The sequence below is a fragment of the Pelophylax lessonae genome, assembly GCF_965119305.1.
Source record: "Pelophylax lessonae genome assembly, chromosome: 10".
NCBI lineage: Eukaryota > Metazoa > Chordata > Amphibia > Anura > Ranidae > Pelophylax > Pelophylax lessonae.
Genome location: NC_138777.1, coordinates 205047188 through 205063612, shown reverse-complemented (window position 1 = coordinate 205063612; position 16425 = coordinate 205047188). Strand labels below are relative to the sequence as shown.

The window sequence follows — 16425 nt, the reverse complement described above, 5'->3', positions numbered from 1 at the left end:
GTTTAAGTGTGATGAGTTAATTAGCATGTGAATGATAACCTTGCCTAGATGGATTAGCCATGAGTCAGCTGTACCTCGTTATCTAACCATTGTGTGATGTTTTGGGTAAATATTCGGGTCATTGTTCACATGTGACTGTTCAATAAAGAGTTCTACTTCACCCTCAATCTAGAGTCCTGTCTCTTATTGGGGGAATCTGCTACAAGGAATTTCTATGCTCTTCTTACTCCCTTGAATCATCACTAAGCTCTTGTAATAGCTTGTTCCTGTTGCACTCTCTGGGAAAAGAGAGGTTCACCAACTGGAACCTGGAGCCTTGTCGTAGGTCCAGGGTGGGTAGGAGACGGCAAGACCCCCAACCAAGCTGCGGCGGTTTGTGGGGTCTGAGGTGGTTATGTCTGGTGGAGTGCTTGGAGCCCTCGGGAAGCACTAGGAGCATCCATCAATGGAGGTACCCAGTCGGAGTGCCAGTTGATCCGTTACATGCAGCAGTCAGTCTGGGACAGCTAAAACCAACTGGAGGAGTTTTCTTTTAATTCCAGTCCTGAAGACACCACAGGAAGTTAGTCGTTTAGAAACCTTAGTTGTTTCCCTCAATTTCTATTTTGGTGATAACTGACATTTGTGGTTCTATCGGTTAGGGCCCGACCCCCGGGCAGTGGTGTGGCCCCCCCATAACATATAGCTGTTATGGGGGACGGTGGATGGGCCGGGCCCTATCTGGTTCACAGAGTGTCACCCTCTAAACTAATTCTCTCTGGTCAGGTGTAGTAAACGGGACTGGATTTTTACCTTCATAGACTTAAAACAAACAGTCTATTCTTCCTCGTTCTTAAGAAAAACAAACCAAAGCAGAGTGGTTATTTTACATTTATTTTACCGTATACGATTAAAATAAAAAGTGACATCACAGGTCATCATAAAGTACAAAACAAACACTCTAAATATACAATACAATATTAAATGACCGCTATCACAACTGGAATTAGAAAACTTCAACAGATGACAATCCCGATAGAAAATGTCACTGTCACTCGGAATCACTTGGGGGCCTGCTGGAAAAAGAGAGAGAGCGACCAATTAGCTGAAACCACATGTGGTAAGCACAACCTTTGCATGTAAACACAATTTTGCAATGTGTTAAAAAATTTTTTTTTAAAAAAACGCGTAATATCTCTATTTCTATCTCACAGCTACTAGCGAGGTGGATTTTTATTTTTTTTTAAAACCTCATTAGGAAAAACTGGCCCAAAATAGTAAGCAAAAAAATAAAAAAAAAAAAAGGGATTTTTCACTTACCCTAAAATCCATTTCTCTGATGTTCATTTACGGACACAGCTCCTGATCTTCATAGCCATTATACTGCCCCCTACAGGAAGCAGGACACTAGGCAGAAAAAAAAACAACAAAAAAAAAAAAAACCACAAACTTCTGGCTACACCCATATGCAGTCCCAGGGGGTATACTCACTCTTCCTGCTACTGTCAGGAGAATTACACAGAGGGGTGGGTGCTGCGTTCATCAATGAACACAAGAGAAATTGATTCCACGGTAAGTCAAAAATCCCACCTTCTCTTTCGTTCATTAGATGAACACCGCTCCTGTCATTCTTGACCACTGGGAAGTCCCAAAGCAGTGTTCAACACGAGGGGTGGGAAACAGCAAAAAATTCCCAAGGCTAAAGCCCTGTACACACGCACCGATTGTTGGCCGACTGATCGGTCGTCTTTTGTCCAGTGTTGTTGTGTTGGTTGAAATGTGCTCTAGACTGCACACGAATTTTGTCAGCCAACAAAAACCAACTCCAGAAGTGATGTCATGTTCTGGTCTACTTTTCGTGTGTTTTCTTCTCTGAGCATGCCCAGTCTTGATCATCACATTTTTGTGGGCTGAAATCTGTACTGACTGAGGAACAATCGGCCGTTCTGCTGACGGCCAACAAAAATTTTATAGCATGCACACCAGATTTTGTTCGGCCGAAAAGTCGCAGTTGGTTGTCAGAAGCATCATACTAACAAGCCGACAATCGGCCGATCGGACGTTGGCCGAAAATTTACGGCCAACAATCGGTGTGGGTGTCCTGAGGGACAAAACAAAAAAAAAAAAAAAAACAACTTATGAGCCGAGGAGGGTAGTAGCCTGCGGAAGAAAAGTACTCTTTCCCCCCATGAGACCTTTAATGATGTCATCCAGCGTAGCCCCAAACAGGCAAACCCCCTTGAAAAGGGAAGATCAGCCAAGGCCTTTTTAGAAGTCTGGTTCGCAGACCAGCATTTAAGCTAAAAGACACGCCGAAGGACCACTGCTGAAACAGAGAGCTGAGCCACTAGGAGAGCCGCATCCAAAGATGCTTTACAGATAAACTGCAGACCCTGGACCAGCTGGTCCTCCAGCTCAGCAAAGGCAGGGGGGAGCATAAAAGCTTAGCCCACTCCGTCAGTTTGCGGCACCAGGGCGAATGGGTGGTGAATACTGGCCTCAGTGCCGAACCAACCAGAGTGTACACCTAGGGGTCTTCCTACCAGGACAGGAAACACTTTAACCCCACTCTTTAGTATTTTATGAGAACCATAGGACATTCCTGTAAAACATATGCTTAATACATAAAATACAAGACATCACTGGGTGGAAAGACTCTCAGAAAAGGAGTTACTGGTAAGTCTAACTCAGCTTTTCTCAAGTCATCTTCCAGGACAGCCCCTGAGACGATGAGCCAGAACTTACCAGTTTAGGGAGGGACTACTGCCTGGAGCACCTTTGGACCAAACGCCTGTTCCTGGGAAGAAAGGAGGTCCAGGCGATAATGTCCAACAAAGGTCGAAAAAAGTTAGACCAGGTAGCTGCCTTACATGTTCCAGTGAGGCACCAGCCCTTTCAGTCCAGGACAAAGACAAGGCTTTTGTTGAATGCGCACAAAAGGCGGAGCAACATTTCTAACTCTGTAGGGCTCAGTAATTGCCTTAAGAGCAGGGATCCTCAAAACTCCGGCCCTCCAGCTGTTGCGGAACTACACATCCCATGAGGCATTGTAAAACTGACATTCACAGACATGACTAGGCATGATGGGAATTGTAGTTCCTGAACAACTGGAGGGTCATAGTTTGAGGACCCCTGCCTTAGAGGCTCCATTACCCTTGTGTGTCCCAGAAAAAAAAAAAAGAGCAAATAAGGTTTCAGACTTTCTATAGGTCTTGGCCAGGTAGGCTAGAAGAACCCTTCTGACATCCAAAAAATTAAAATCCTTTTCTTTTTAATTTCTTGGAGGAGAATTACAAAAAGGTTTGTAGCACAATATCCTGTGATCTATGAAAGGTAGAGGCTACCTTTGGTAAAAACCCTGGATCAGTTTTTAACACTACTCTATCATCAAAAATGATAAGGAAAGGCTCCCTGATTGAGAAGGCCTGCAATTCACTGACCCTGCGAGCCGACATAACCGCAATCAGGAACGCAGTTTTCAGTGCAAGTAATTTTACCGGTAAATTCTTCAGGGGCTTGAAAGGAACAGTCACCAAGGCCTGAAGGACTAGAGATAGGTCCCAAGAAGGACATAATCTGACAACTCTTGGCAAAAAAAAAAAAAACTCCCTATCACAGGTATTTCCAGAAAGGAGAATTGGAGAAAAATACTAATGGCTGCAGTCTGCACCTTTAGGTACTAAGGGATAGACCCTTGTGGGCACCCTCCTGAAAAAAATCCAAAATAGACGGAACATTGGGGGATAATCTTTGCTTTTCAGACAACCAAGAGGTAAATTTCTTCCAAACCTTGCAGAATATCGCTCTAGTGGTAGGGCCTTGGGAATCCGACCTCCCACCGGGAGACCCGGGCAGAGCCGTGGAAGGCAGCAGGAGGGGGAAGAGCTGAGCGGCTCCCATGCCGCATTGGCCGTTATCACCTGAAAGCCGACCACCGGCTAAAAAAATGATACCGAGATGATGCCTCTAGCTGCAGGCATCACCCCGGTACAACCACTTCTCCGAGTCGACGTACAGCTATGTCAGTTTGCTGGAAGTGGTTAATTTAGCTGTATATTTCTTGTTATTATCATAACCTATCACTAAACAGTGCAAAATAAATTCTCCTGCTCCAAACGGAGAGGGAGGAGAGAAGGAAAAGGAGGGGGAGAGGGCCAACTCCATATTGAACCCTACAGAATAAGACTGGGATAACATTAAAGTTCATGTGCATGTAAAGGCAGGCAGGCATGTGCGTGTGTTACATCGGCGTGAAGGGGTTGAAGTATAAGTTCCTCTGGTGCAGACACTGATGTGAATGTTCTCTGTACAGTACTGCAGTATATGTCAGAGCTATATAAAAGTAGAATTAATAGTGTGTAATTATCTCAAGGCAAAACATTTTATTAGAACATAAGTAGGGTATGCACTCACCCAGTTGATGTTTAAAACAGGCACATAATAAAACAGTAGGGCACCAGAGCCTTTCAGCAGTGTTCCTCTGAATATAACCAAGAAAATGGCCGACCTCGGACTTCCGGGTGTGACGTAGTGACACTTGGCTAACTCCTCCCGACGTGGTTCGTCATTACGTCATCTTCAATGGGGCATAACCAAGCGTATGCGTCACAACCCTTAAATACCTTAACACCATAGGACCCAAATGGAAAGCACCTGTGAATTCAATCAAGGCGCGGCCAACACGGAACCGGAAGTGACCTATGCGCTCCACTGACAAACACAGGAAGCCACAAGATACACGATCGGAACCGGAAGTTCAAAAATAAAACCAATTCCTTGGGGGGACACAGTCCCAAATACACAATTAGAAATAATTGTAAAATGGGAATATATAAATAAAATTGAAAAACGCCACACACGGAAATCCGGGAGGAACACCGTAACAAAGAGGCCACATCAGTACACTATCAAAAATTAAATATGTGAAAATACATATAAAATGAATCATGTATGAAGCCATAGGTGAAAATCAACTAACTAGGAGTATGACATGAAAAGATGAATCTTTTCATGTCATACTCATAATTAGTTGATTTTCACCTATGGCTTCATACATGATTCATTTTATATGTATTTTCACATATGTAATTTTTGATAGTGTACCGATGTGGCCTCTTTGTTACGGTGTTCCTCCCAGACTTCCGTGTGTGGCGTTTTTCAATTTATTTATATATTTCCATTTACAATTATTTCTAATTGTGTATTTGGGACTGTGTCCCCCAAGGAATTAGTTTATTTTTGAACTTCCGGTTCCGATCGTGTATCCTGTGGCTTCCTGTGTTTGTCAGTGGAGCGCCTAGGTCACTTCCGGTTCCGTGTTGGCCGCACCTTGATTGAATTCACAGGTGCTTTCCATTTAGGTCCTATGGTGTTAAGGTATTTAAGGGTTGTGACGCATACGCTTGGCTACGCCCCCTTGAAGACGTCGTAATGACGACACGCGTCAGAAGGAGCTAGCCAAGCGTCACTATGTCACACCCAGAAGTCCAAGGTCGGCCATTTTCTTGGTTATATTCGGAGGAACACGGCTGAAAGGCTCTGGTGCCCTACTGTTTTATTATGTGCCTGTTTTAAACATCAACTGGGTGAGTGCATACCCTACTTATGTTCTAATAAAAAATTTTGCCTTGAGATAATGCACTATGGGCCTGTCCCTTCTATGTCTCCCATTTTGTATGAGATTGCGGTGCCATCAGGATTTTGAAGGGAGTTTGGCCCTTATGTCATATCTTTTCCTAACAATTGGAGTTTGGAAGTGGTGGATATTGGAAGATTTACTGGAGCTGTATGATTCAGGAGAAATGTTGTAGTGGTCCTATAACCACTTACTGCTTTAATTTCACCAGTATCTGGTAAGAGTCAGTGTGTGGTGGCTGGGAACTCTCACTTGCATAAACTGATGAAACAGCTGGGTGGATAATCTGCTGATTGGACATGCCTGCATGTCCAAGCATTTTCAATAAATGTGGACTTCTATCAGTTTATATACTGTTGATTGTGCATGCCTGCATTTTCAAGCATTTCAATATATATGGACTTCCATCAGTTTATATACTAGCGCAACTCCTTTTTTTATTTGTATTTATTCTCAACATTCCAGTGTTTCGAGTTTGCTGCTGGTGTCCAACAGGGGCGTGGGGTATTTTTTCCATTTTATTATTAATAGTGTGTGACTGTGGTGGGGACAGAGTGTAAGCTCTCATTCTCTATGTGCAATGGAAATAGAAGCACTGACCTTGTTGCCCGGGTCCTCCTCCTCCACACCGGCTTGTGTCATGAGATCTGCAATGTTCTTCTCCAGGTCATCAATGCGTGTACTCATCTCATCAAGTGTTTGGATTAAGGAAAGCACAAATACAGTGGCGATGTGGGGGGAGGGGGGTCAAAAAAAGTCTCCCCCCCCCCCCCAGGTGGTGTACAAGCTGCTACTGTCAAAAAAACAGCTCCACTAATACAAGATTTATATTCATTTTTCAGACGGGAAATAGAGAGATACAAAAGTCAAGACCAGACAAGTCGCACCCCATTTCTGGCTATGGAACTGTTCAAGTTGGTGAGACTCGGACTTGCACAGACTTTGAAAAGTTTCCTGCACTATTTGTGGCAATTTTATGTGCGACTTGCATGCACAGATGCACATGGAAAATCGCAATGACCGGCAGCTTTGAAATTGCGCAGAAGTCCCGTGATTTCAAAGCCACATTCGGCATGAACTTAAGCGATAAAAGATTGCGATTTAAAAAAAAAAAAAAAAAAACATTGTCCTTTCACACCGCTCAGCTCCGCCTCCACTTTCTCCTCATTGGCTGCAATTAACAGCAGCAGGAACCAATTGCTTATGTGTGAGCCAATGAGAAGAGAGAGACCCGGGAGAGCTGCTGCTCTCATGCACATTGCTGGGTCAAGATAGAGCTCAGGTAGGTATAAGGGGGGCTGGGGGAGCTACACCCAGAAGGTTTTACCTAAATGCATTAGGCATGGTGGATTTTTTTTTTTAAATCAAGTCAATTTAAATCACAATTGAAATCACTAGTAAAAAGGCTTGATTTAACCACTTTAAGACCGGGCCTATTTTTGACACTTGGTGTTTACAAGCTAAAATCTGTTTTTTTTGCTAGAAAACTACTTAGAACCCCCAAACATTATATAATTTTTTTTTTTTCAGTAGAGACCCTAGAGAATAAAATTGAGATTGTTGCAATATTTTTTATCACACCATATTTGCGCAGCGGTCTTCCAAACGCAATTTCTGTGGAAATAATTCACTTTTTGAATTAAAAATAAGAAAACCGTAAAGTTAGCCCAATTTTTTCCCATAATGTGAAAGATAATGTTACGCCAAGTAAATAGATACCCCACGTCATGCTTCATAATTGTGGAATGGTGACAAACATTGGTACTTAAAAATTCCCATAGGCGACACTTTAAAAAATGTCTACAGGTTACCAGCTTAGAGTTACAGAGGAGGTCTAGGGCTCAAGTTATTGCTCTTGCTCTAACGATCGCGGCGATACCTCACATGTGTGGTTTAAACACCGTTTACATATATGGGCGGGACTTGTGTATGCATTCGCTTCTGCGCGTGAACCAACGGGGGACAGGGTGCTTTAATTTTTTTTTTTTCCCCATTTTTTGATTTTTATTGAGAATTATTATTCCTTTTACAAGGAATGTAAACATCCCTTGTAATAGAAATAGGCATGACTGGTTCTCTTTATTGCCAGATCTGGGGGGGGGGGGGGGGGGGTTCAAAAAGACTTCAGACCTCACAACTACACAAAAAATCGGCCCTTTAAACCGGTTGCTAGGCAACGACGTTTGACGTTGCTCCGGTCCTCCAAGACCATAGAGTCGAGTGAGGGCCATCTTGCCCTCACTCGACTTCCTGTGTCTGAGGATCCGGGAGCGGATCGTTTTCTCCGCTGCCGGGGGGTCCAGTAAGCGGGGACGCGGTGGGAGGGGAGCACCTCTTCCACCGCACCGTAAGGGTGATCCCGCGGCAAATCCAAAGTTGGGACCAACCTTATCTGAAAGCCGATCCCCTGCCTTTGAAAAAAATACCGGAGTTATGGCAGCTATCTGCTTCCATAACTCCGGTATTTAGTGTCAAAAGGACTGATGTAAAACTCTGGCGGACGGTCGGTAAAGCCCCGTACACACGCACAGATTGTCGGCCGAACGATCGGCCGTCTTTTGTTTAGTGCTGTCGTGTTGGTTGAAAAGTGCTCAAGACTGCACAGGAATTTTGTCGGCCAACAACCAACTTCAGAAGTGATGTCATGTGATGATTAACTTTCCATGTGTTTTTTCTTCTCTGAGCTTCATCTGGCTTTTGTCGGCCAAAATCTGTACTGACTGAGGAACAATCGGCCGTTCTGGTGTTGGCCAACAAAAATTTTATAGCATGCACACCAGATTTTGTTCGGCCGAAAAGTCGCAGTCGGTTGTCGGAAGCATCATACTAGCAAGCCGACAATCGGCCGATCGGACGTTGCCCGAATATTTACGGCCGACAATCGGTACGTGTGTACGGGCCTTAAGTGGTTAAATCATAGTTTTTAAAGAGCAACCGTCATCTGTCCCACAACGGCTCCTCCTCTGACCCGCTGTTGACTCACGACATTCCCATTCACTTTAATGGGATAGCTGATGATGCGGCAGTGACACAACAAGGGGAGGGACATATTGGCAGCAGGTGAGTGGATGCCCGCTAACAGGCGCTGCCATGATGGATCTGAAATGACAGGTGCTCTTTAAATGCAAGGACTCATTCTTGCTGGTAGTTAGAATCTTTAATATTTGCAAACAAATATTAGAATAATAAGACGCGAATGATAGGAAGTTGTCAGGTTAGTAAAACAGCGATATCAGAAGCGATTCAATCATACAGTTTGTAGTGTACATAGATATTTGCAAAACAATGAGATAAAGGAATATTCCTGAACCTTGTTTTATGGTTACTGTGAAATTGCCTGAATGCATCAATGCAGTGCATGTTATCTCAGCTTACAGAGCTTGGATTTATTGAATGAGTTTACCAAAAATGTAAATATTGCAGAATATACAGCCTCATGCTACATAACTAAGCTTCATTTCAAGCTGAATAAACTAAATTATTAATGTATCTTAAATAGAAAACTATTTTTGATAGATTTTTACTCCAATAGCATTTTATTAAAATAAAATTTGATAAATAAAAAAAAAAAAAAATCATTTTTTTTTAAAACATTGATTTTTTTTTATGCACCCTGGCATTAGGGTAAAAAAAAAAAAAAAAAAAAAAACCTGCCTTTACAACCGCTTTAAATAAAATGTAATTCTTTTTACCCCTGCATTTACTGATCAGTCCTAATTAGCTCCTTCTTAATCGTCACTATTTCCTGCTTTTTTAATACCATTTTATAACTTTCTTAAATCCTAATTAAGTTTTTTTGCCCGGCTAAGGGTCTCACCAAGTACACCAGAATGGAAAATGGAAAACTTTTTTCTAGCAGTGTACATAGTGGGGGGGGGGGGGGGGGGGAACGTATTCTGCCACACACAGCAGACTTCCTGTCCAGGACTTGTAACCCTTCATATGCCTGAAAGCTGCTTAGAATGGGCACAGCAGCTACACATCTGATTTCTTATCTTCTATGCAGGGAAGGGAATATTTCTTCAAGTCTGTCCTGGTTATCCGTTTCTCACACACATAAAAGTCCTTGGTGTGTATAGGAAGTAAATGTTCACTGAAGAGGAATTCTCCATACCTCATTAATCAGGAGGGAGGCCGAAGCTCTGTTAGTTTACAGTCTCCTCGGTAACAATGGCTTCCATTAAATACAGAGAGGTACTACTGACACAGCTCAGCACACGGCAGAAGGGGGGGGGGGGGTTAAGAGAAGGGTCAGAGGATGGCTTGTGATGAAAAGAAGGATAACCCTCAACATGGGCCAGATTAGAGGGGAACTCTAACCAGACAGTTTTCAGAATGAAATGGTTGTATACTCTCATTTACTGGCTGACACATTGTCCCTTCTGCCAAGGTTTCCTCTCCTAGGGGGTGAAGGGCACTGCCCAGCAAGTCGTTCTCTCCTGGGGGGGCTCTGACCAGGCCTCCTCTCCTACAGGCCCTGACCAGGCCTCCTCTCCTACAGGCCCTGACCAGGCCTCCTCTCCTACAGGCCCTGACCAGGCCTCCTCTCCTACAGGCCCTGACCAGGCCTCCTCTCCTACAGGCCCTGACCAGGCCTCCTCTCCTACAGGCCCTGACCAGGCCTCCTCTCCTACAGGACCTGACCAGGCCTCCTCTCCTACAGGACCTGACCAGGCCTCCTCTCCTACAGGACCTGACCAGGCCTCCTCTCCTACAGGACCTGACCAGGCCTCCTCTCCTACAGGACCTGACCAGGCCTCCTCTCCTACAGGACCTGACCAGGCCTCCTCTCCTACAGGACCTGACCAGGCCTCCTCTCCTACAGGACCTGACCAGGCCTCCTCTCCTATTGGCCTTGACCAGGCCTCCTCTCCTATTGGCCTTGACCAGGCCTTCTCTCCTATTGGCCCCTTTCACACTATCCGTCCGTCAGACGGATTCCGTTTTTTCTCAGCGGGGGATCGAGCCGCCGATCCCCCGCTGAGCAGCAGGACAGCTGTGTCTCTGCGCTGTGTGCGGAGACACAGCTGTCAGTTCCCCATGCATCTCTATGGGGGAAATCGGATGGGAACAGACCGTCAGTCCGTTCTCATCCGATCCGATCGACGGATGGAAAATAGGGTTTCCATCCGTCCAGATTTGACGGATCGGATGTCAGCGGACATGTCTCCGCTGCCCCATAGGAATGCATGGGGTGACTGTTCAGATCCGCCAAAAAAACAGACAGGTGGATCTGAATGGTCCGCCTGTGTGAAAGGGGCCATTGGCTCTTCTGCCAAGGCATGGTCTCTCGGTGTCTCTTCTAATGAGTTGTCACCTGGAGGCTATCCCCCTGAAGCTGAACTCCTGGGACCATTTTAAAGCCCTGTTCACACCTGAGTGTATTTCAGCTCATAAAACGCTCATCTCTGAAGTCTCAAAATGCCCAACGAGCAAAATCCCATTCATTTCAATGGCCCCTGTGCACATGAGAATGTTTTGTTGCCTGAGGCTCAAAAAAGTTACAGGAGCTTCTTTTTTGGCAGATTACAAGTGTTTTTGTTAGATGTCAATGTCTGCCTCCAAACACCTGCAAAAAAAAAAAAAAAAAAAAACGCCTGAAAAATGATACGCTCAGGTGTAAATGGAGCCTAAAGTATCTATTGTCAAAACCAGGTCTTCATTTGTACATTGTGTTTCAATTATTTCTAGCTTACTCCTATTAATCTGAACTATCTTGAACTTTGTTAAAAATTCCCACTCATTTGCTTCATGGAATTCTGTTAGTGGATAACTTCCGTGTCACTCATTCCACAGAGCCTGACTTGTAAGAGGGGAAGTTTCAGGAGGCAGAATTTGTATGGGGAGCAGCAAGGTAGAACGCAATAGTCCTTAGAAATGGAAGAAAAGCTGCAGGAAGTTGTGGAAAGACGGCCAGCGGACAGGCAGCGCTCACTACATGAAGGCCTATTACTTCCGGTCTTTATGTAAATTACAAACATGATTTTTTGTGTGAATAAATTACCTCTGTACAGTCTGTCACATCATCGCCTTTAAAGAGAAAATCCCGGGCAACCGGAGGAGGTATTCATGAAGTGTCCATGTCATTTCCTCCTAGTGTTTGGTGCTCCTGGATTAAACTACAATTCCCTTCATGCAATTGAAACTGTACCTGAACATGGTGGGTTTGTGGACTAAGTTCTGTTGACATCATGGATGGCACAGAAAGAGTCTCCTGGCTTGTCAACCAAATTTGGCCGTGTTAGTGAGTGGGAAACCCCAGGAGTCCAAGTGACCCCCCCCCCACTGTCAGTAAAGGCCCCCAGTGACCACCCCTCCACTCAGGTGTCAGATTGGCCTCCAGCACCAGGGTCTCTGATAGCCCCACACACCCTTCTGTGGCAATCATCCAATCAGAGATCTCCCTGTGTATAGTACAGAAAATATAATAAAGGAGGTGGGATTTCTGGAAGGGGCGATACCATATGTCCAGGAAAGGATATTTCTGCCGATGATCTGGTCAGACATGGTCTGGAACTTGTCCTGCATCTGCTGGAGAAGATTCTGGACCTGAAAGAGAAAAGAACCAATCAGGAGCTGTGAAGAGGACCCACCTTTTGCCAGCTGTACAATTACAACGGAGAGGGGAGGATTGACGTAGAAGGGGACATGGAGGGTATATAGAGTGGGAAATGGGGGAAGGTGTGGAGCCGAGGCATGGGACGGGAGGGAGCCGAGGCATGGGACGGGAGGGAGCCGAGGCATGGGACGGGAGGGAGCCGAGGCATGGGACGGGAGGGAGCCGAGGCATGGGACGGGAGGGAGCCAAGACATGGGACGGGAGGGAGCCAAGACATGGGACGGGAGGGAGCCAAGACATGGGACGGGAGGGAGGTTGATATGTAGAGATAGATATTAGAGCTGCACGATTCTGGCTAAAATGAGAATCACGTTTAGATGGAAGTTCACTCATTTGACCTAAAAGAACAAAAAGATACATTTTAAAGCATTTTGTTTATACTGGGGGGTGGGGGTGGGATAAATCAAGATCGCAATTTTTTAACGGTTAAATGTGCATCTCTAATATATATATATATATATATATATATATATATATATATATATATATATATATATATATATATATATATATATATATATATATATATATATATATATACAGTAAAACCTTGGATTGCGAGCATAATCCGTTCCGGAAGCATGCTTGTAATCCAAAGCACTCTTATATCAAAGCAAATTTTCCCATAAGAAATAATGGAAACTCAGATGATTCGTTCCACAACCATTTATTCATATAAGTCTTTCAGTTTATAGTCTATATACAAAGATTATATCAATGGTGGTATGATAGGTTGTGTCATCATAAAATGTCCATCCACAAATGGCGCCTCCACAAGGGGATTAGAAGCAAAATCCAGCAGGAGCTACAGAGTATAAAAGAGAAGAGAGGCGCCTCTAAGTGTAGCAATATGGGGACATTTAATGAAGGTACAACATTTAGCAACTCACATGGTTGATGATTAAAGAGGCACATCTAAGTATGCCGGCATCCGTGGTAAAGCTGTCCACATAGACCGTCTTCTGAACCACTGGCTCTCATCGATGTCAGTCTGCAATTGTGATTGGGAAGACTACCCTGCAGTAGAGTGATCTGAAAGCGAGACTTTGAATCCCTCGTGGAGCGCAGTGTGAAAGGGTGTGATATAAAGATGGCAGTGCGGATGGTTTATGTGGACAGCTTTACCCCAGATGCCTGCATACTTAGATGTGCCTGTTTTAATCATCAACCATGTGAGCTGCTAAATATTGAACCTTCATTAAATGTAACCATATTGCTACACTTAGAGGCGCCTCTCTTCTCTTTTATACCCAGTTGTGACGCTACTTGTATATCAAGACATCGCTTGTATATCAAGTCAAAATTTATTTTAAAAATTTGCTTGTCTTGCAAAGCGCTCTCAAACCAAGGTTTTACTGTATATATATATATATATATATATATATATATATATATATATATATATACACACACACACACACACACACACACACACACACACATACACATACACGCCATAACCTTATGTCCACCCACCTAATATCGAGTAGGTCCCCCTTTTTCCAACAAAACAGCCCTACACCACTGGACCTCTGAAGGTACACTATGGTATCAGCAGGGCAGCCATCAGAACATCTGGGGCCCCTTACAAAGCTTTAGGCCTGGGCCCCCCAGGCTTTACCACCAACATTTACCCAGGGCCTCACAGTGCCTCTGCACCCACATGAAAAGAATGCACCAAGAGCAGGTGCTCCTCCCACCCCTGCAATCTCCTTACCCTGCCGGATAGCTGGGCCCATCAGGATGCCCGGGCCCCCTACATGTGTATGGGCTGTCCCCCCCTGATGGCAGCCCTGGGTATCAGGCACCAAGCCGTCCGTAGCGGATGCTTTCAGTCCTGTAAGTTACATATAGGGCCTCTTTTTTCAGCACATCCCACAGATGCTCAATTGGATTGAGATCTGGGGCATTTGGAGGCCAAGTCAACACCTCAACCTCTTGTGTTCCTCAAGTCGTTCTTGAACCATGTTTGCAGTGTGGCAGGGCGCATTATCCTGCTGAAAGAGGCCACTGCCATCAGGGAATACTGTTTCCGTGAAGGGGTGGACGGTCACCAACAATGTTTAGGTAGGTGGTACATGTCACATTACTAGGACAGAAGGTTTCCCAGCAGAACATTGCCCAAAGCATTGCACTACCTCTGCCGACTTACCTTCTTATAACATCTCCTCCCCAGGTAAGTGACGCACACTTACCTGGGGAAGAGATGGGCATAAGGCTATCCTTCATATAAGATAGGGCCAGGGACTATTCATAGGATTCAGATATATTGGGCAGACTAGATGGGACAAATGGTTCTTATCTGCCGACACATTCTATGTTTCTATACCTGGCTATCCACATGATGTAAAAGAAACCGCGATTCGTCAGACCAGGCCACCTTCTTCCATTGCTCTGGGTTCCGGTTCCGAAGCTTGTCTGCCCATTGTAGGCGCTGTAGACCCGGGGCACCCTGACCAGTCTGTGGCCACACAGCCCCATACACAGCAAACTGATATCCACATTTTCTGCTTTCAACACATCAACTTCATGGACAACATGTTCACTGTCTGTCCAATATATCCCATCACTTTCAGATGCCATTGTAAGCAGATAATCAATGTCACTCACTTTACCTGCCAGTGGTCATAGAGTTCTGTCTGATCGGGGTACAGAGGGGACCTCCATGTGTGTGGCCCTCAGGAGCAGTGAGCGGACTCGGTAGCGCCCCTAGCAGTGTCCGGTGTCTCTTGCAGGCACTATGGGGGCCCCTGGGGACTGTGTATGTCTCCTGATAGTGGTGTCGCCCCTCTCCCCCCGGGCTCAGCACTCACCAGCTCGGTCAGGTCTTGCACCGTCTTGGGATCCGCACTGTCCGCCATCTCCCGGTGTTCCTCTCCGCTCTTCCCGCAGGCTGCACAGACTACACCCCGCTCAGCCAATCAGAGACACGGATGTCAGCCTTCCAGCTCCGCCTCTTCCGGGAACAGCACCATGGAGGCGAGAAACCGTTCTTGAGCGGGAGGCGGTGTTCTGTGCTCTATGCTGTGCGTGTCCCCGCCTCCTCCCACACTGCGCATGTGCATTGTTTCCTCAAGGCAGGCCATAGGAGGCGGGGCTGTATATTTACTCTCTCGGCTCCTCCTCCCCGGAGCCCGACTGCACCGTAATAAGGCGGAGACCTGAACCTTGCGGGGCCCTAAAATGTTTGATCCGATCATAGAACTCCGCGGAGGGAGATGTTCCCGCCTGCTTATTGAACAATGAAGGAGCCGTGTATAGAGCAAAGCTGTGATTGGCTCTCAGAGATATGACTCCACCTCCACTCCTGAATTATCAGCCTCATAGAGAGGAGAATATGGTGGAGGAATGACCTATATTATTCATTAGAGCTCCATATCACTCTGCTTCCCTGCGCTGCCCCGCCCTCTTCCTGCTCCTCCCTCTCCCAGCACTGCCTCACCCTTCATCAGCACCACCCAGTCCTCTCTTTGCCCCTCCCTCTCCCAGCACTGCTCGCCCTCTTCCAACACTGCCCCTCCCTCTCCCAGGACTGGCCTGTCCTCTTCCTGCCCCTCCCTCTCCCAGTACTGCCCTGCCCTTCAACTGCCCCTCCCTCTTAAAGCACTGCTCTGTCCTCTTCCTGCCCCTTCCCCAGCACTACCCTGTCCTCTAACTGCCCCTCTCTTTCCCAGCAATGCCCTGTCTTCTTTCTGCCTCTCCCAGCACTGCCCAGCCCTCCAATTACCTCTCCCTCTCCCAGCACTGCCCTTCCTTCTCCCAGAAATGCCCCTCCCTCTCCCAGCACTGCCCCTCCCTCTCTCAGAACTGCCCCTCCCTCTCCCAGCACTGCCCCTCCCTCTCTCAGCACTGCCCTTCCTTCTCTCGGAACTGCCCCTCCCTCTCCCAGCACTGCCCTTCCTTCTCCCAGAACTGCCCCTCCCTCTCCCTGCACTGCCCTTCCTTCACCCAGAACTGCCCCTCCCTCTCCCAGCACTGCCCTTCCTTCTCTCAGAACTGCCCCTCCCTCTCTCAGCACTGCCCTTCCTTCTCTCAGAACTGCCCCTCCCTCTCCCAGCACTGCCCTTCCTTCTCCCAGAACTCCCCCTCCCTCTCTCAGCACTGCCCTTCCTTCTCCCAGAACTGCCCCTCCCTCTCCCAGCACTGCCCTTCCTTCTCCCAGAACTGCCCTTCCTTCTCTCAGAACTGCCCC

The 16425-nt window shown here is 46.1% G+C and overlaps 1 protein-coding gene across 2 annotated transcripts; it reads right to left on the bottom strand.

Annotated features, from left to right (window-relative positions):
* Positions 1–859: 859 nt before the first annotated feature.
* LOC309565885 (uncharacterized protein) lies at positions 860–15194 on the bottom strand. 2 transcript variants are annotated; one of them, XM_082270901.1, is made up of 4 exons: positions 15047–15194; positions 12097–12163; positions 6215–6309; positions 860–1055 (listed from the first exon to the last, which is right to left on the bottom strand). In XM_082270901.1, exons 1-4 carry the CDS (start codon positions 15092–15094, stop codon positions 1041–1043), a joined length of 225 nt encoding a protein of 74 aa, XP_082127027.1. In that variant the 5' UTR covers positions 15095–15194; the 3' UTR covers positions 860–1040. The 2 variants fall into 2 exon arrangements, with proteins under 2 accessions (XP_082127027.1, XP_082127026.1); XM_082270900.1 differs by lacking the exon at positions 860–1055 and having other exon boundaries at positions 6172–6309.
* Positions 15195–16425: the final 1231 nt, after the last annotated feature.